At 39.7% G+C, this 21,802-nt stretch overlaps 1 protein-coding gene and 1 pseudogene across 3 annotated transcripts in view; one reads left to right on the forward strand and one right to left on the reverse strand.

The window, feature by feature from the left end:
* Positions 1-21,802, forward strand: part of GLRA1 (glycine receptor alpha 1) — a 102,370-nt gene that overhangs the window by 68,685 nt on the left and 11,883 nt on the right. For all 3 annotated transcript variants that reach the window (XM_008015066.3, XM_073010570.1, XM_073010572.1), the window contains 3 exons: positions 9-91; positions 1,212-1,349; positions 4,831-5,045. In XM_008015066.3, the coding sequence (XP_008013257.1) occupies positions 9-91; positions 1,212-1,349; positions 4,831-5,045 (436 nt within the window). The remainder of the gene's footprint in view (positions 1-8; positions 92-1,211; positions 1,350-4,830; positions 5,046-21,802) is intronic.
* On the reverse strand, positions 5,640-7,535 carry LOC103244820 (glutamine synthetase-like; annotated as a pseudogene).

Consider the following 21,802-nt stretch of genomic DNA (forward strand, 5'->3'; position numbering starts at 1 on the left):
CTTCCCAGAATCACCCTGACACTGGCCTGCCCCATGGACTTGAAGAATTTCCCCATGGATGTCCAGACATGTATCATGCAACTGGAAAGCTGTGAGTCTCTTGCATGAGTCCTCTAGAAAGAACCAGGCTCCCTTTTTTACCCATGGGACAGGCAGAAATTCCCACACAGCTGCTCCTAACCACTAGAGCCCAGGAGATTACTGTAATAACCCAAAATATTCCATGAAGGACTTTGCTTTTAGAAAATGCATTAGAAATATAACTCCCCTTACATTGCCTGAGGACCATGTTTTGGAGCCAGCAGCATTCTCCAAAGGGTCATTGTCCCGTGTCTATGGTTAATGTGAATGGAGGAGAAATGACTTGAATGAGTCATGGTCTTTGAACCCACAAGATGTTCACTCCAGCAGGGGAAGTTAACAACTGACTGCACAAATAACTCTAATAAAGGGTGGCAAGTGATTGGTGTGTTGTTAGAAGTACAAAACACTGTGGCCTCATGACAGAAAGAGTGCTTCCTTCTGATGGAGAAAGAGAGAGGGTATTGGAGTAGACTTTATGGAGGACTGGGGTTTTAACAGATTGGAAAGCTGACTCCTGTGATTGCAAACAGAGAAACCAATCTGACTAACTTAAAAATACAGAAACCAAGGCAGAGCACTTAGGCAACAGGAACTAATCGACCATTTCCTTGGAGTTCTACCTGTGAAGGGAATCAGCACAAACCAATTCTGAACCTCCTGTTACTTCACTCAATAGTTGCTGAAGTGCTGGGGCACAGTCTGGCCTAGCTTGAGTCACCATTTCACACTTTCTACCCTCTACCCCAGCCAGTGGTTAGTCCCACCAAGACAGCATGCAATAGAGTTGTTCCACAGAGGAATATCTGCTGTGAGCAAAAGAGGAGGCTGACAAGGATGGTGTGCAGGTGAAAATAGCAGATGTCAACAGCATTTCACCATGGGAGTAAGAGAGGGAACAACAGGACAAGCTAATGCAGAAGGTTGGGAAGAGAGGAAGGGCTCTGAGGTAGATACAAATAATTAACCTGTTTTTTACCTCTTTTGAGAGGAAAATAAAAAGCAACCTGGTCTCACAAGTTCCATCAAGTGTCTGATGTTTCTCTCAGTCTCTAACCCTAACCAACCTTGACATGCTTCAAACAAGTGCTTCTGAGTGGTGACTGCTCCTTCTTCTGATCCCATCCCAGTTGGATATACCATGAATGACCTCATCTTTGAGTGGCAGGAACAGGGAGCCGTGCAGGTGGCAGATGGACTAACTCTGCCCCAGTTTATCTTGAAGGAAGAGAAGGACTTGAGATACTGCACCAAGCACTACAACACAGGTAGGTACAAGGGCCATCCTCCTCAGATCCCACCCCCCAACCAGGACCAGAGGTCATTTCAAACACATTCAATCATTGATTCAACAGATCTTATGAAGTACCCATGATGGGCACAGCTCTATTTATTACCTATTGGTTAAAAGAATAGGTTTTGAAACAAAAAAGTGACTCTGACATTTTCTTCCTATGACTCCTGCAGTGAGTGCCTGAAGCATGGGCCCTACCTAATTACCAGGGAAGCTGGTAAACACAGTCATTATTCCAGGTAGCAGAATGGATCCTATTTCTAAGGCAGAAGTGAAGAACTGATATTGGGAAGACACCTAGTAGTCTCTGTCACAGATGAACTGGCATTTCCAATAGAGCAAAAGTAGAGAGAATGCTCACAATAGACCTCAGCAAAAGGGAGCTGAGAGGTGTCACTGAAGGTTAGTAAATAGCTAGAAAAGGTTCACTAGCCTGTGATCTATGAGACGGCAGAGAAGCCACGATGGTGTAGCTCAGCTCTCTGTCTCCCATGCCTTTGTCGGAAGATTGAATATCTGGATGACTGACTGGGGCCAGATCAAGACTGGCTTTGCGTGTCCTGTCTCAGGCTGAGAACAAGCTCATAAAAGCATGGGAGAAGAAAGTCAGTCAGTTGGTATAGCAGCTGGAAGGATGGGTAGGAAGCTGGGGTCTGAACCCAGAAGCACAGAGTAGAGAGGTGTGGCAGGCCAGCAAGAGGAGGAGGTGAAAGAGAGGGATTGAGAGAAACCATCATAGGCTCTGGTGTAATTAGACAGCCCAGTGAAGGTACAGGCAGCCTGGGCTGCAGTCTGTCTTGGGCAGCTGCCTCTTTCTGAGTCACCTCAGAGATGTTTCAGAACCTCCAAAGATACTCTCTTCATCCCTTGAGCCATAATGGCATTCCCATAGTAGCCATGGAAGCAATGACTCCCAAGTCAAATCACCACAACTGACCCTCACATACCAAGTCTTTTACTCTTTATGCAGCATTTTCTTTTCTTTTTTCTTTTTAGCTTTCTTAAGGTATAACTGACCAATAACAATTGTATATATGGAAGATATGCAACGTGATGTTCTGATATACATATGCATTGTGAAATAATTACCACACTCAAGCTAAGTAACATATCCATCAACTCACATACTTCTCATTGTGTGTATGTGTGCGTGTGTGTCTAGTAAGAACACTTAAGATCTACCCTCTTAAAGACCTAAATTTAAGATTAAGCTAAAATGATAAAACTTCTAGAAAGACATGAGGACAAAGCTTCCTAATCTTAGATTTGGCAATAGATTCTTAGATATAATACCAAAAACACAAGCAATAATGAAAGAACAATAGATAGATTTGACTTCATAAATATTAAAAGTGCATCAAAGGACACTATCAAGATAGTGAAGATAAAGAACCCACAGAATGGGAGAAAGTATTTGCAAATCGTAAATCTGATAGGAGTCAAATATTCAAAATATATTTTAAAGCTCTTAAAATGTGAGGAGAAAAAAAAAAAAAAAAGGCCAGGCATGGTGGCTCATGCCTGTAATCCCAGCACTTTGGGAGGCCAAGGCAGGGGGATCTCTTGAGGCCGGGAGTTTGAGACCAGCCTGATCAGCATGGTGACACCCTGTCTCTACTAAAAATACAAAAAAAAAAAAAAAAAAAATTAGTTGGGCGTGGTGGCACATACCTGTAATCCCAACTACTCTGGAGGCTAAGACAGGAGATCCCTTGAACCCAGGAGACGGAGGCTGCAATGAGCTGAGATCGCGCCACTGCACTCCAGCCTGAGTGACAGAGTGAGACTCTATCTCAAAAAAGAAAAAGAAAAAAAAAAAAAAGTAAAAAGGAGATCTATCCTCTTAGCAAATTTCAAGCACACAGGACACCACTGTTAATTCTAGTCACATTGCTGTACATTAGATCCCCAGAACTTATTCATCTTGCATAACTGAAATTCTGTACCCTTTGACCAACATCTCCCAATTTCCCCCATCCCTCAGCCTCTAGCAACCACCATTCTACTTTCGGCTTCTATAAGTGTGACTATTTTAGATTCCACATATAAGTGAGATCACACAATATATGTCTTTCTGTGTCTGGCTTATTTCACTTAATATAAAAATGTCCTCCAGCTTCATCCACATTGTCACAAATGGCAGAATTTCCTTCTTTTTTAAGGCTGAATAATGTTTCATTTTCTTTATCTATTCATCCATTGAGAAATATATCATGGTCCAGCAATCCCACTTCTAGATACATAGCCAAAGAAAATAAAACCAGTATCTCAAAGGCATATCTGCACTCCCATGTTCACTGCAGTAATATTCACAATAGCCAAGATATGGAAACAACCTAAATGTACATAGCATATTCTCATTCGTTTCACTTGCTCTTCACCATTTTCATTTAAGTGAGAGCTGAACTCCGTGCTAGACCCTATGGATGCAAGAAGAAAAGACTGACAAGGCCCTGCCTACAGCTTACAGTCCAGGGAACTCCAGGAAATTCCCTATTGTGCTTCAGTAGACAGGAACTAAGGCCCCACCATAAGACTGGGCCCATCCCAGTTCCAGGGATACATAGACAGGGAGGAGACAAGCTGCCTAGTCTAGTGCAGAAGACAGAGAGAGAGACTGACTTGCCCCCTCACTCATTGTATTATGTCTTGGAGGCTCTGATGATCCTGTGAACGGGGCTCAGGGAACACAGAAAAAGAGCAGCATTCTGCCTGGGAGAATCTTCACATTTACACTGCCATGGAGGAGAAGGAAGATTTCTTTGGCTGGTTGTGGGAAGGAATAAGGGCATTCTGGGCAAAGGGATGAGCAAGATCAAAAGCTCAGAAACATGAAAGTTCAGGGAATGCTCAAGGCAAGGGGTGACATGTAGGGAGTCATGATTAGGGTGAAGAAAGATGGGGAAGGGGATAGAAAGACTGGTTAGAGCTTGATTATAAAGGGCAGGCTAAAGAGTTTGAACTTTTTCCTGTAGGTAATGGGAACTGCCTTGTATGAGGAAAGAAGGACGAGACCAAAGGTTTTAGAAGAGGAAATAACAGGATCAAGTCATGTTTTGGGAAGATAACTGGCAGAAAGGTAGAGAAAGTGCCACTTAGTCAGGCCCATTCTTAGCAACAAAATACTGATGATGATGATGATGACGATGGTGATGATGATGGCAATTGACAATCCTGAACATTTACAATGTATGAGGACTGTGCTGAGTTTTTCATAGGCATCATCTCATTGTATCCTCACATTAATCATATAAGTAACTATATGATAGAGGTATTATTACTATTATCCCCAGTTTACTACACATGAGGAAACATATACAGAACAATTCAAATACTTGTCTAAGGACACAGGTAGTATAAGACTGAACCAGGACTCCAGTCGAGGTTATTCTAAGCCTAGAGCCTTTTGTCCTATTCACCAGGCTACACTGCCTTCTCACTGCAATTTCTTGCAGGTAAATTCACCTGCATTGAGGCCCGGTTCCACCTGGAGCGGCAGATGGGTTACTACCTGATTCAAATGTATATTCCCAGTCTGCTCATTGTCATCCTCTCATGGATCTCCTTCTGGATCAACATGGATGCTGCACCTGCTCGGGTGGGCCTAGGCATCACCACGGTGCTCACCATGACCACCCAGAGCTCTGGTTCTCGAGCATCTCTGCCCAAGGTAAGTCCCATTGCCCAAGAGCACAGAGCACCTGGACAAATAAGGACAGCATCTACTTCCTTGTTCTGCCTAAAACATGGGGAGCAAAGGAATTATTCACTACTTATTTATCTACTATACTTTGCAGGATCCTGCAGATCTTTGCAGGTTCTACACTTTTCTGATCCATCAAACCTTCCACCAGACTCAACATTATGCTCAATACGAGTTGCCAGACACCACATTCTGCTCCACTGTCTACCAACACCAGACACACATTCTGCTTCATTTACTGTTAACACTCAACTTCACATTCTCCTCCATTCACTTTCAGAGCTAAGTACAACATTCTGCTCTTTTCACCATTAATAGTAAATACTGTGTGTCAGGGATCTCCAACACTAATCCCATATCTAGAGATTTGATAGAAAGATTCATAGGACTCAGCATAAAGTTGTATTCGCAGCTAAGATTTATTTATTTTTTAATTTTTTGAATTAAAAAAGGCCTTTATATTCCACCCTTTGAGTTGCAATTGGGACAACTGGGAGATGGGGAAGAGTTGGAGTGGGATAAAGAACTAGGAGGGGCTCAATGGCTGGAGGTCTGGTCCACTTAGTTTTCGTACTGGAAGAGCTCACTGCCGGTTTCATTGGGAAGACACATGTGGATGAGGGCTTCTGTCACCGAAAAGGGTTCGCAGTTGGCAGAGTGGCGACGGTCTTCAAAGTAACCCTTCTTCTCCTGGCCAACAGTCCAGGGAATGCATATGTTGGCACTACAATTGGCTACACCAGCAGAAAAGTCGTTGATGTTGGAGGTTTCATGGAATCCAGCTACGTGCTGGGCTTTGTCCAGGCCTCCTTTGGGATCATAGGCATGGATGTGGTACTGGTGCCACTTGCTTAGTTTCTCGATGGCCTCCTCAATGTACTTCAGACCATTCTCCTCCCACACGGCCTTGGTGCTAAAGTTGGTATGGCAGCCTGTACCCTTCCAGTTCCCAGGAATGGGCTTAGGATCAAAGGTTGCTATCACTCCAAAGTCTTCACATACATGATGCAAAATGAAACAGGCCACTCAGATATGATCTCCCATGCTGATTCCTTCACAGCGTCCGATTTAAAATTCCCACTGGGCAGGCGTGACCTCAGCATTAGTCCCCGCCATCTTGACTCCAGCATACAAGCAGGCCTGGTAATGGGCCTCCACAATGTCCGTACCATAGGCTTTGTCTGCTCCCACACTGCAGTAATATGGACCTGGGGTCCTGGGAAGCCATTGGAAGGCCAACCAAAGGGGTGCCCATCTGTCCCCATGAGGGGATATTCCTGGTCCATGCCAAACCAGGGGAACTGGTTGCTCACCATGTCCATTATCCACTTACAGGTGTGCCTCAAATTGGTCTCTGCAGCCTTTTGGTTGTACTTGAAAACTTCACAGAACACCAGCTTGTAGGGTCTTTACTGAAGGTATCCCAAAACATGGCAGCAGTCATGTCACTGTTGGCACCTTCAGACTGTAAAATACTAGAGCCATCAAAATGCCAGGCCAGGCATGGTGGCTCATGCCTGTAATCCCAGCACTTTCGGAGGCCGAGGCAGGTGGATCACCTGAGGTCAGGAGTTGGAGACCAGCCTGGCCAACATAGTAAAACCCCGTCTCTACTAAAAATACAAAAAATTAGTTGGGGGTAGTCGCACACACCTGTAACCTAGTTACTTGGGAGGCTGAGGCAGGAGAATCGCTTGAACCTGGGAGGCTGAGGTTGCAGCGAGCTGAAATCATGCCATTGCACTCCAGCCTGGGCAACAAGAGTGAAAACTCTGTCAGAAAGAAAAGAAAGAGAGAAACAAAGAAAGAAAGAAAAGAAAGAGGAGGGAAGAAAGAAAGGAAGGAAGGAAGGAGGAAGGAAGGAAGGAAGGAAGGAAGGAAGGAAGGAAGGAAGGAAGGAAGGAAGGAAGGAAGGAAGGAAGGAAGGAAGGAAAGGAAGGAAGGAAGGAAGGGAGAGAGAGAGAGAGAGAGAGAGAGAGAGAAAGAAAGAAAGAAAGAAAGAAAGAAAGAAAGAAAGAAAGAAAGAAAGAAAGAAAGAAAGAAAGAAAGAAAGAAAGGCAAGAATGAAAAAAGAAAAGAAAGAGGGAGAAAGAAAGAAAGAAGAAAAGAAAAGAAAAGAAAGAAAAAAGACAAGACAAGACAGAGAAAGAAGAAATTCCACTCAGGCAACTAACTCTTCCACACACTTGAGCTCACTGTCCCGGGTCCGGGTCTTGCAGCGCAGTCCTTCTCCAGTAACATCGATCCAGATATACATGGCCTGGACTTTCTCACCCTGAGACAGGGACATGTACACATGCTTAATGACTTTGTTTAAGTGGGAACATGCTGAGGCAGTCATGGTGGAAGGTGTTCTGGGCGCCGAGCAGGCGGGCAGGTAAAGGTAGGCCGTGAGAGTGAAGTGAGGAGAGGAGAGGAGGCCGTCGTGCTGTTCACACACTCCATTCTTCTCCCATTCTCGGCTCTCCACAGCTAATATTTATTACAGCAACATATTCAGAAGATATGGCTAACTCATCAGGGGGAAAGAACATAGGCAGAGACTAGAGGAATCCATGTGCGGGCTTCCTTACTCTCCCCCTCCCATGAGGGGTCACACAGAATGCACTCTTACTCCAGCAACAACAACGCAGACATGTGTGTGCTATGTTTCTGCCCCAAAAGACAGAAAAACAGAAACTGTTAGCCAGGCATGGTGGCCCGCACTTGTAATCCCAGCTACTTGGGAGACTGAGGTTGAAGAATCACTTGAACCCGAGAGGCGGAGGTTGCAGTGATCCAAGATCATGCCACTGCACTCCAGCCTGGGCAACACAGTGAGACTCCATCTTAAAAAAAAGAAAGAAGGAAAGAAAAACAGAGTCTGCTCTATGCTCTAAGATTCATTAGAGGCTCAGCATTCCATGTTTTAACTGGGGGCTGGTCATATCAGCACCCTCTGCCTAGCATGTGCCAAAATTCCAGACTCCCGGAAGGAAAGCAGATTGTTCAACAGGAACCAGATTATACAATCTAGGCACAGTGAGCCAGCCTTATCAGTTAGGGAAAGTAGGAATATTCCCAAAATCCAAGTTCTCAGATGCCATCCAAGAGGCAACCTTGCAAGCAGGCCCTTCCTAAGATAGCAGCCTCAAGCCTGTTTTGTTAACCCTTTTCTGATCACACTTCAATTTGATACTTACATTTCTAATGTTAAACACCACATTTGGTGTTAACTCCTAAACCATAGTCTGCTTCTTTCACTATCAACACTAGACACAGAATTCTGCTTCATTCACTATTAATGTCAGATACACATTCTGCTGCATTCACCCTTATGCTAGACACAACACTCTGTTCCATTCACCTCTAACACCAGACACAGCATCTCACTTCATTCATTACTAACACCAGGCACTATTTTTCTTTCAGTCACCCTTACAATCAATACAACCTTCTGTTCCCTTCACTGTCAACACTAGATCTTGCATTCTGCTTAATTCACTACTTTTTTTTTTTTTTAAGACGGAGTCTCACTCCGTTGTCCAAGCTGGAGCGCAGTGGCGCAATCTCAGCTCACTGCAACCTCCACCTCCCGGGTTCAAGCAATTCTCCCGCCTCAGCCTCCCGGGTAGCTGGGACTACAGGCATGCGCCGCCATGCCTGGCTACTGTTTGTATTTTTAGTAGAGATGGGGTTTCACTATGTTGGCAAGGCTCATCTTGAACTCCTGACTTCGTGATCCACCCACCTTAGCCTCCCAAAGTGCTGGGATTACTTAATTCAGTTCTAACGCTAAACATAATGTTCCATTTCACTTACTATTAATGCTAGACACCACATACTCCTACATTCACCCCTAGTTGAGGTACAACGTTCTGTGCTTTTCACTGTTGATGATTGATGCTTCATTCTACTTCACTCTTTTTTAATGCTACGTGCTGCATTCTACCACATTCACTATTATTGTTTGAGTCGCATTCTGTTCTATTCACTCAAAAATAGACATGATATTCTGCTCTACTATTAATGCCAGACACCACATTCTGCTTCCTTTAGCCTTCTGCTAGAAACAATGTTTTGCACCATTTCCAATTAATGCTGCTTAACATTCTGTTTTGACATAGAAAAGTTGAAAGAATATACAATAAACACCCTCACACCCTTTACCCAGATTCACCAGTCATCATTTCCCACATACACTTTCTCAATATAGGTAGACAGATGGATAAATAGATAGATAGATGGGCAGGTAGGTAGGTAGATGCAATTTTTGCTGAATCAACAAAGTCATGGCAATTCACCTCAAAATAAGGAAGGAGAATCACAATGACATTATCACATCTTTAAAAATTAACATTAATTCAATGGTTATTATTGAATTAGAAATAATTCAATTTGAAATAATTCAATAATGTCATCTAATACAGGACCTTTATTTAAATTCTCCCAGTTGTCAAAAAAGTCATCAGAAAATATGATGAGGGATCCAATCAAGCATCCAATTCATATTGCACACAGTTGCTCTATTTTGTCTCTTTTAACCTAGAACAGTCTCCTAGCTGTTTTTTGTTTTTCATGACACTGACTGTTCCATTAACTTTTAATGTGAGACACAACATTCCGTTTCATCTGCCATCAGCAGTAGAACCACACTCTCCTCTATTCCCTTACAACAAAACTCGACAATATGTTCTCTGAAGCATTCACACCAGACCTCAAATTCTGCTACATTCACCACAAATGCTTGAATCCACATTCTCTGATCACTATTAACACCTGACAACACATTCTGCTGTGTGCTATTGTAACAGTAGACATAATGTTCTGCTTTCTTTTCCTTATGCTAGATTCAACATTCTGCTCCACTCACTATTAATAGTTGATGCCACATTCTTCTCTACTTATGGTTTACACTAGACTCAACATTCTGCTGCACTCGTAGTTAACAATATTTGGCTCCATATGTTATTAACACTCAACTCCACCTTCCCCTTCATTCATACTTTTTATTTATTTGCCTTTTTAAGCATTAGATTTAGTTCCTTTTAGTATATTCACAAAGTTGTACAACCCTATCTATACAACTTCCTACAGATAGTATCTAATTCCAGAACATTTTCATCACCTGGAAAGAAAATCCATACCCTCCAACAGTCACCCCTCATTCTCCACTCCCAAGAGCCTCTGGTAACGATAAATGGATACTTACTACCTGTATAAATCTGCCTTTTCTGGGTGCCTCGTATAAATGTAATCATACAATATGCGGCCTTTTATGATTGGCTTTTTTCATTTAGTGTTTCAAGGTTCATCCATGTTGTAGAATGCATCAGTACTTCATTCCTTTATATGGCTGAATAATATTCCATAGTATAGATATATCACATTTTGTTATCCATTCAGCAGTTAGGCATTTGGTTTATTTTCACTTTGGCTATTATAAATAATGCTGCTGTGAATATCTGTGTACAAGTTTTTGTGTGCACATGTTTTTAATTCTCAAAGGTATATAACTAGAAGTGAAACTGTTGTGTCACATGTACTACATGCTTAACTTTTTAAAGAACTGCCAAACTGTTTTCCAAAGCAGCTATACCATTTTATGATCCCACCAGGGTTCCAGTGTCTCCACATCTTCACAAACATATATTATTATCTGGGTTTTTTTAACTGTAGCCATTTAGTGGGTGTGAAATGGTATTGCATTGTGATTTTGATTTGCCTTTTGCTAATGAATAATAATGTTGAGCATCATTTCATGTGCTTAGTGATCACTTCTATATCTTCTTTGGTGAAATGTCTGCATTTCTGCTCCACTCACTATTAAAATCTTTTGGTCACTTTTGTTATTTATCTTATTATTGAGTTGTAACAGTTCTTTATGTATTCTGGATTTTAGACCTTTATTAGATATATGATTTGCACATATATTCTCTCATTCTATGTGCTGTGGTTTAGATTCTTGTCTCTTCCAAACCTTGTATTAAAATTTAATCCCCAGCATTGGAGGTGGGTCCTAATGGAGGTGTTTGTATCATAGGAGTGGATTCCTCATGAATAGATTAATGCCTTCTTTCAGGGGTGAGTTCTCACTATATTCATTGTTAAAAAGAGCCTGGCCACAGGTAATACACCTATGTAACAAACCTGCATGTTCTGCACATGTATCCCAAAACTTAAAGTAAAATTAAAAAATAAATAAAATTTTTAAAAATGATTTTTTAAAAGAGCCTGGCATCTCCCATCCACTTCTTACTGCCTCTGTCACCATGTGATCTCTGTACATGGCTTCCCTTCACTTTCTACCATGAGTGGAAGCAGCCTGAGGCCCTCACCAGATGCCCAATCTTGCACTTTTTCGGACATCAGAATTGTGAGCCAAATAAACCATTTTTTCTTTATAAATTATCCCATCTTAGATATTCTTTTGAAGTAACACAAAATGGACTTAAGACTCTATGGGTTTTCTTTTCACTTGATTGATAGTATCATTTATGCACAAAAGTTTTTAATTTTGATGAAGTCTAATTGATCTATTTTTTCTTTTGTTGCTTATGCTTTTGGTGTTTTGTTTTGTTTTGTTTTGTTTTGTTTTTGAGATGGAGTATTACTCTGTCACCCTGTCACCCAGGCTGGAGTGCAGTGACACAGTCGCTGCTCACTGTAACCTCTCTCTCCCAGGTGCAAGCAATTCTCCAGCCTCAGCCTCCCGAGTAGCTGAAATTATAGGCATGTACTACCATGCCTGGCTTAATTTTTTTTTTTTTTTTTTTTTTTTTTTTTTTTTTTTGAGACAGGGTCTCACTCTGTCTGTCGCCCAGGCTAGAGTGCAGTCTCACTCAGCTCACTGCAACTTCCGCCTCCCAGGTTCATTCCATTCTCCTGCCTCAGCCTCCCAAGTAGCTGGGACTACAGGCACCCGCCACCATGCCCAGCTAATTTTTGTATTTTTAGCAGAGACAGGGTTTCACTGTGTTACCCAGGATGGTCTTGATCTCCTGACCTCATGATCTGCCCGCCTCGGCCTCCCAAAAGTGCTGGGATTACAGGCATGAGCCACTGCGCCCGGCCACAATGCCTGGCTAATGTTTATCTTTTTAGTAGAGATGGGATTTTGTCATGTTGGCCAGCCTGGTCTCAAACTCCTGACCTCAAGCGATCTGCCTGCCTCAGCCTCTCAAAGTGCTGGCATTACAGGCGTGAGTCACTGCTCCTGGCCTTGGTGTCATTTTTTAGAAACTGTTGCCTAATCCAAGGTCATGAAGATTCATACCTATATTTTCTCCTAAGAGTTTCATACTTTAGCTCTCATGTTTAGGTCTTTGGCACATTTAGATTTATTTATATATGTGATGTGAGGGAAGAGGTCCAACTTCATTCCTTTTTTTTTTTTTTTTTTTTGGAGACATAGTCTCACTCTGTCACTCAGGCTAGAGTGCAGTGGCATAATCTTGACTCACTGCAACCTCCACCTACTGGGTTCAAGCAATTCTTCTGCCTCAGCCTCCCGAGTAGCTGGGATTACAAGCATGTGCCGCCATACCTGGCTAAGTTTTGTATTTTTACTAGAGATGTGGTTTCACCATGTTGGTCAGACTGGTCTCAAACTCCTGACCCCAGGTGATCCGCCTGCCTCAGCCTCCCAAAGTGCTAGGATTACAGGTGTGAGCCACAATGCCCAGCCCAACTTCATACTTTGACGTGTGAATATCCAGTTGTCCCAACACCATTTTTTGAGAAGAGTATTCTTTTCCCTGTTGAATTGATAGCCTTCTCAAAAAAATAAATCAACCCATAAATGGACTGGCTTACTTCTGGACTCTCAATTCTATTCCACTGATCTATATGTTGATCCTTTTGTCAGTACCACACTGTTTTGATTACAGTAGCTTTGGAGTAACTTTTAAAATCTGGAAGTGTGAGTCCTCCAACTTTGTTCTACTTTTTCAAGATTGTTTTGGCTACTCTCTGTCTTTTGCATTTGCACACAAATATAAATTTTAGAAGCAGCTTGTCAATTTTTGAAATGAAAAAAATAGCTGGAGTTTTAATAAAGAATGCATTGAATCCATGGACTAATCAGGGGAGTATTGCCATCTTAACAATATTATGTCTTCCAATCCATCAACATGGGATTTCTTCCCATTTATTTAGGTCATCTTTAATTTCTTTCAAGAAAGATTTCTAGTTTTCAGTGTACAAGTCTTGCACCTATTTTGTTAAATTATATAACAGGTGTTGTACAGATATATTCTTTTAAGCTATATAAATTGAATTGTTTTTAAGTTTAATTTTTAAATTCTAGTCCATAGAAATACAATTGATTTTTGTATGTTCATCTTGTATCCAATAACTTTGCTGAACTCATTTATTAACTCTCAGTCTTTTATACATCCTTAGGATTTTCTTTATACAAGACCATGTGATGTACAAATAAAGATTGCTTTACTTTTTCCTTTCTCACCTAGATGTCATTTATTTCTTTTTCTCACCTAATTTCCCCAGCTAGATCTCCCAGTACAATGAAGAACAGAACTGGTAAGAACAGATATTCCTGTCTCATTCCTGATCTTACATAGAAAGCTTTCAATTTTTCACTATTAAGCATGAGTTTAGCTGTGGGTTTTACATAGATGCCCTTTATAGTTTGAGGAAGTTTTCAATTATTAATTTGTTGAGTATTTTTACCATGAAAGGTGTTGAATTTTGTCAAATCCTGTTTCTGCATCTATTTAGAGAATCATGTGATATTTTTCCTTTATTTTATTCATATGGTGACTGATTTTTGTATGTTCAACTAACATTGCATTCCTGGGATACATCCCACTCACTCATAATGTGTAATTCCTTTTCATATGTCACTGGATTTGGTTTGCTAGTGTTTTCTTGAGTTTTTTTTTTTTTTTTGTCTGTATTCATAAGAAATATTGATATGTAGTTTTCTTTATTGTGATGTCTTTGGTTTTGTTGTCAGGGTAATACTAGCTTCTTAGAATGAGTTGGGAAATGTTCTATCCAATTCCACTTCTCTGAGAGAGTATAAGAAGGATTCGTGTTAATTCTTTAAATGTTTGGTAGAATTAATGAAGGAAGCCATCTGGTCCTGGACAATTCTTTGTCGAATTTTTATTACTAATTTAATCTCCTTACATGTTATGTGTGTATTCAAATTTTCTTTTTTTTTTTTTTTTAAGATGGAGTTTTGCTGTTGTCACCCAGGCTGGAGCGCAGTGGCACGATCTTGGCTCACGGCAACCTCTGCCTCCTGGGTTCAAGCAATTCTCCTGCCTCAGCCTCCCAAGTAGCTAGGTTTAAAGGTGCACGCCACCATGCTTGGCTAATTTTTGCATTTTTAGTAGAGATGGGGTTTCGCCATGTTGGCCAGGCTGGTCTCAAACTCTTGACCTCAGGTGATCCACCCATCTTGGCCTCCCAAAGTGCTGGGATTACAGGCAAGAGCCACCATCCCTGGCCTCTATTTCTTTTTGAGTCAGTGTCTTTTTAGAAATTTGACCACCTCATTTAGGTTATCAAATTTATTGGCATACAGTTGTTCAAAGTATTCCCTTATAATCCTTTTTATTTCTGTAAAGTCAATGATAATGCCCCCTCTTTCACTCTTTATTTTAGTAATTTGATTCTTCTCTCATTTTTTTTCTTGAATGATATAATTAGAAGTTATTCAATTTTGCTAATTTTTTCAAAGAATCAACATTTGGTTTCACGGATTTTCTCTATTATTTTTCTACTATTTTACTTATTACCATTCTAATCTTTATTATTTTCTTCCTTCTGCTTGCTTTGACTTTAGTTTGCCCTCCTAGTTTCTTAAGGTGCAAAGTTAGGTTATTGATCTGGGACCTTTCTTCTCTTTAAAACAGATGTTTACAGCTATACACTTCCCTCTAAAAATGATTTTAGCTGCATCTTATTAGTTTTAGTATGTTGTGTTTTTCATTCATCTCAGAGTATTCCTTAATTTATGTTTTATTTATTCTTTGATGCATTAATTAATTTTTGTGAGTTTTCCAACTTACTTTTGGTTATTTTTAATATTTCATTGAAATCAGAAAACATATTTGGTATGATTTCAACTATTTTAAGTCTGAGACTTGTTCTATGCATAATATATGGTTTATTCTGAAAATACTCCATGTGCACTTCAGAAGAATGTATATTCTTCTGTTATTGGGTGGAGTATTCTATAGGTGTTTCTTAGGTCTAGTTGGTTTACAGTGTCATTTAAATTTTTCATTTCCTTGGCGATCTTCTAATTGTTCTATTCATTATAAAAAGCAGGGTTTTGAAGACTCCAAGTATTATTGTTGAATTATCTATTTATCACTTCAGTTCAGGCGGTTTTGCTTCATACATTTTGGGACTCTGTTGTTAGATGCATAGATGTTTATAATTGTTATATTTCTTGATGGATTGACTCTCTTATTATCAAATGCTCTTCATCTCTTAATAACAAATTTTTTCCCCTAAAGATTGGTTTGTTTGTGGGGTTTTTTTTTTTTTCTGATATTGGTATAATCACCTACAGGCCTCTTTTGGTTAGTGTTTACATGGTACGTTTTTTTCCATTCTTCTACTTTTATCCGAGTTGTGTCTTTGAATCTAAAGTGTGTCTTTTATAGACAGTATGTAGTTGCATTTTATTTTTTAATCAAGTCCGACAATCTCTTTCAATTAGTTTGTTTAGCCTATTTCCACTTAATTTAATTAATGTAATAAAAAATGCAATTTGGTATCATTTACATCTGCCATTGTGTTGTTTTCTATATATATCTTATCTTTTTTGTGTCTTTGTTCCTCCATTACTGCCTTTTTGCATTAAATATGTATTTTTGTGAGTGCAGTTGCTCATGCCTATAATCCCAGCACTTTGGGAGGCTCAGGCAGGTAGGTTGCTTGAGTTAAGGAGTCCAAGACCAGCCTAGCCAATATGGTGAAACCCCATCTTTGCAAAAGATACTTTAAAAAAAATAGCTGGATGGAATGGCATATAGCTGTAGTCCTAGCTACTTAGGAGGCTGAAGTGGCAGGATTGCTTGAACCTTGGAAATTGAGGCTGCAGTGAGCCATGCTTGCAACACTGCACTCCAGCCTGGGTAACAAAGCAAGACCCTGTCTCAAAAAAAACAAAAAAACAAAAAAAAAAAAAACAAAAAAAAAACACTATTTTCTAGTGTGTCATCTTAATTCCCTGGTCATTTCTTTTACTTTTTTTTTTTTTTTTTTTTAGTTATTTTTTTCATGATTGGCCTGGGGATTACAATTTCATCTTATTTCAGAAACATCTAATTCAGATTATTAATACTAACTTAATCACAACAGTGTCTTAGTTTACTTGGACTACTAAAACAAATGCCACAGATTTGGTGGTTTAAACAACAAAAATTTATTTCTCATAGTTCTAAAACCTGGGAAGTCCAAAATCAAGGTAGCAGCTAATTCAGTTGCTAGTGAAGGTTCTCTTTCATGTTTGCAGATGACCACTTTCTTGCTTTGTCCTAACATGGTAGAGAAAGAGTTCTAGTATCTCTTCCTCCCTAATTTCTACTGAATTAAGGCCCCACCTGTAAGATCTCACCCTAAAGATCTCACCTCTAAGATCTAACCCTAACCCTAACCCTAACTCTAACCTAATCACTTCCTCATAGGCCCTGTCTCCAAATACAGTCATATTGGGGGTAAGGACGTCAACATATGAATTTTAGGGGCACACAAACATTCAGTTCATAACAGTACACAAAAAACTTTGCTCCTATATAGCTCAATTACCTCCCCCTTTCTTTACACTGCTATTATCATACAAATTACATCTTCATTATATGTTAATTAACACAGGTTTATAATCATTGCTTTACTCAGTTGTCCTTTAAATCAGATAGGAGAAAAAAGTTACAAACAAAAACTACATTTTTTCATATTGTCTTGAATATTGACCTATGCAGTTACCTTTACTAATACTCCTTATTTCTTCATATGAATTTGAGTTATTGTCTAGCATCCTTTTATTTCAGCCTAAAGGACGTCCTTTAGTATTTCTTGTAGGACAGATCTGCCAATGGAAGTAGTTCAGCTTTTGTTTACCTAAAAATATATTTTTCATTTTTAAGGGATACAGAATTCTTGAGAAAAATTGGCAGTCTTTTCCTTTCAGCACTTTGAAAATGTTATCCCACTGTCTTCTGTACCCCATGGTATTAATGAGAATACAACTGTTAATCCAGAATCCCTTGTACAAAAGAAGTTGCTTCTCTTTTGCTGTTTTAAGATTCTGCCTTTGCAGGAGAATTTCTTGAACCTGGGAGGTGGAGATTGCAGTGAGAAGAGATCTAGCCATTGCACTCTAGCTTGGGCGACAGAGCGAGACTCCATCTGGGAAAAAAAAAAAGATTCTGACCTTGTCTTCTGACATTTTGATTAGGATGTGTCTAGGTGTGGATCTCTTTATCTTACTTGGAGTTCCCTGTGCTTCTTAGATGTATACATTACTATTTTTCAACAAATTTGATAAGTTTTCAGGCACTATTTTTTAAAATATTCTTTCTCTTTCTGTCTCCACTGCAGATTCCTATTAAACATTATGTTGGTGCATTACGTGGTTTCCCACAGGTTTCTGGGGCTGTTTATTTTTCTTCATTCTGTTCCTCAGACCATATAATCTAAAATTCACTGATTCTTCTTTAAGTTTCCTGATTCTTCTGTCTTCTTAAATCTACTGTTGATTCCATCTCATGAAGTTTTCATTTATTTTACTTTTCAACTCCAGAATTTCTATTTTATCATTTCTTTTTTTGGGATGGACTCTCACTCTGTTGCTCAGGCTAGAGTGTGGTGATACGATCTTAGCTCACTGCAGCCTCTGCCTCCTGTGTTCAAGTGATTCTCCAATCTCGGCCTCCCGAGTAAGCTGGCATTACAGGCAACCACCACCATGCCTGGATAATTTTTGTATTTTTAGTAGAGACGAGGTTTCACCATGTTGGCCGGACTGGTCTCAAACTCCTGACCTGAGGTGATACACCTGCCTCAGCCTCCCAAAGTGCTGGGATTACAGGCTATCATTTCTCTTTACTAATATGCTATAATTTGTGAGACACTGCTCTCATATTTTCCTTTAGTTGTTTAGACAGTTTCCTTTAGTTTGTTGAACATACTTAAAATAACTGATTTAAAGTCTTTGTCTACTAAGTCCAGCATCTGGGCTTCCTCAGGGGCAGCTTCTTTTGACTACTTTTCATGCTATGTATGAGTCATACTTTCCCCTTTTTTGCATGTCTTAGAATTTTTGTTAAAACTGGACTTTTTTTTTTTTTAACTTTAAGTTCTGGGATACATATGCAGAACATGCAGGTTTGTTACATAGGTATACACATGTCATGGTGGTTTGCAGCACCCATCAACCCATCATCTACGTTAGGTATTTCTCCTAATGCTATCCCTCCACTAGCACCCCACCACCCAATAGGCCCTAGTGTGTGATGTTCCCTGCCCTGTGTCCATGCATTCTCACTGTTGAACTCCCACTTATAAGTGAGAACATGCAGTGTTTGGTTTTCTGTTCTTGTGTTAGTTTGTTGAGAATAATGGTTTCCAGTTTCGTCCATGTCCCTGCAAAGGACATGAACTCATCCTTTTTATGGCTGCATCATATTCCATAGTGTATATGTGACACATTTTCTTTATCCAGTCTATCATTGATGGACAATTGGGTTGGCTCCAAGGCTTTGCTATTGTGAACAGTACTGCAATAAACATACATGTACATGTGTCTTTATAGTAGAATGATTTATAATCCTTTGGCTATATACCCAATAATGGGATTGTTGGTCAAATTCTAGTTCTAGATCCTTGAGGAATTGCCACACAGTCTTCCACAATGGTTGAACTAATTTACATTCTCACCAACAGTGTAAAAGCATTCCTATTTCTCCACATCCTCTCCAGCATCCATTATTTCCTGACTTTTTAATGATGGCCATTCTAACTGGTATGACCTGGTGTCTCACTGTGGTTTTGATTTGCATTTCTCTAATGACCAGTGATGATGAGATTTTTTTCATGTTTGTTGGCCACATAAATGTCTTCTTTTGAGAAGTGTCTGTTCATATCCTTCACCCACTTTTTGATGGGGCTGCTTTTTATAAATTTATTTAAGTTTTTTATAGATTCTGGATATTAGCCCTTTGTCAGATGGAAAGGTTGCAAAAATGTTCTCCCATTCTGTAGGTTGCCTGTTCACTCTGATGATAGTTTTTTTGTTGTTGTTGTTTTTGTTTGTTTTGATTTTTTGTTTTTTTTGCTGTGCAGAAGCTCTTTAGTTTAATTAGATCCCACTTGTCAATTTTGGCTTTTGTTGCCATTGCTTTTGGTGTTTTAGTCATGAAGTCTTTGCTCAGGCCTATGTCCTGAATGGTATTGCCTAGGTTTTCTTCTAGGGATTTTTTGGTTTTAGGTCTTACATTTAAGTCCTCAATCTATCTTAATTTTTGTATAAGGTGTAAGGAAGGGGTGCAGTTTCAGTTTTCTGCATATGGCTAGCCAGTTTTCCCAACACCATTTATTAAATAGGGACTCCTTTCCCCATTGCTTGTTTTTGTCAAGATCAGATGGTTGTAGATATATGGCATTATTTCTGAAGCCTCTGTTCTGTTCCGTTGATCTATATATCAGTTTTGGTACCAGTACCATGCTGTTTTGGTTACTGTAGCCTTGTAGTATAGCTTGAAGCCAGGTAGTGTGATGCCTCCAGCTTTGTTCTTTTTGCTTAAGATTGTCTTGGGTATGCGGGCTCTTTTTTGGTTACATATGAAATTTGAAGTAGTTTTTTTCTACTTCTGTGAAGAAAGTCAGTGGTAGCTTGATGGGCATAGCACTGAATCTATAAATTACTTTGGGAAGTATAGCCATTTTCACAATATTGATTCTTCCTATCCATGAGCATGGAATGTTCTTCCATTTGTTTGTGTCCTCTCTTATTTCCTTGAGCAGTGGTTTGTAGTTCTCCTTGAAGAGTTCCTTCATATCCCTTGTAAGTTGTATTCTTAAATATTTTATTCTCTTTGTAGCAGTTGTGAATGGGAGTTCATTCATTATTTGGGTCTCTGTTTGTCTATTATCGGTGTATAGGAATACTTGTGATTTTTGCACATTGATTTTGTATCCTGAGACTTTGCTGAAGTTGCTTATCAGCTTAAAGAGATTTGGAGCTGAGACGATGGGGTTTTCTAAATATACAATCATGTCATCTGCAAACAGAGATAATTTGACTTCCTCTCTTCCTATTTGAATACGCTTTATTTCTTTCTCTTGCCTGACTGCCCTGACCAGCACTTCCAACACTATGTTGAATAGGAGTGGTGAGAGAGGGCATCCTTGTCTTGTGCCAGCTTTCCAGGGGAATGCTTCCAGGTTTTGCCCATTCCATATGATATTGGCTGTAGGTTTGTCATAAGTAGCTCTTATTATTTTGAGATGCATTCCATCAATACCCAGTTTATTGAGAGTTTTTAGCATGAAGGGGCGTTGAATATTATCGAAGGTTTTTTCTACATCTATTGAGCTAATCATGGTTTTTTGTCATTGGTTCTGTTTTTGTGATGGATTATGTTTATTGATTTGCATATGTTGAACCAGCCTTGCATCCCAGGGATGAAGCTGAATTGATGGTCATTGATAAGCTTTTTGATGTGCTGCTGGATTTGGTTTGCCAGTATTTTATAGAGGATTTTTGCATCAGTGTTCATCAGGGATATTGGCCTGAAATTCTCTTTTTTTGTTGTGTCTCTGCCAGGTTTTGGTATCAGGATGATATTGACCTCGTAAAATGAGTTTTGGTATCAGGATGATGCTGGCCTCATAAAATGAGTTAGGGAGGTGTCCTTCCTTTTCTATTGTTTGGAATAGTTTCAGATGAATGGCACCAGATCCTCTTTGTACCTCTGGTAGAATTTGGCTGTGAATCCATCTGGTCCTGGGCTTTTTATGGTTGGTAGGCTATTAATTACTGTCTCAATTTCAGAACTTGTTATTGGCCTGTTCCAGGATTCAACTTCTTCCTGATTTAGTCTTGAGAGGGTGTATGTGTCCAGGAATTTATCCATTTCTTCTAGATCTTCTAGTTTTCTGCATACAGGTGTTTATAATATTCTCTGATGGTAGTTTGTATTTCTGTGGGATCAGTGGTGATAACCCCATTATCCTTTTTATTGTTTCTATTTCATTCTTATTATTCTGGCTAGCAGTCTATATATTTTGTTAATCTTCAAAAAGCCAGCCCCCAGATTCATTGATTTTTTGAAGAGTTTTTCATGTCTCTATCTCCTTCAGTTCTGCTCTGATCTTAGTTATTTCTTGTCTTCTGCTAGCTTTTGAATTTGTTTGCTCTTATTTTCCTAGTTCTTTTAATTCTGATGTTAGTGTGTTGATTTTAGATCTTTTCTGCTTTCTTCTGTGGGCATTTAGTGCTATAAATTTTCCTTTAAACACTGCTTTAGATGTGTCCCAGAGATTCTGGTATGTTGTGTCTTTGTTCTCATTGGTTTCAAATAAATTATTTATTTCTGCCTTAATTTTGTTATTTACCCAGTAGTTATTCAGGAGCAGGTTGTTTAGTTTCCATGGAATTGTGTGGTTTTGAGTGAGTTTCTTAATCCCGAGTTCCAGTTTGACTGCACTGTGGTCTGAGAGACTGTTTGTTATGATGTCCATTATTTTGCATTTGCTGAGGA

The sequence above is a fragment of the Chlorocebus sabaeus genome, chromosome 23 (assembly GCF_047675955.1).
Source record: "Chlorocebus sabaeus isolate Y175 chromosome 23, mChlSab1.0.hap1, whole genome shotgun sequence".
Lineage (NCBI taxonomy): Eukaryota > Metazoa > Chordata > Mammalia > Primates > Cercopithecidae > Chlorocebus > Chlorocebus sabaeus.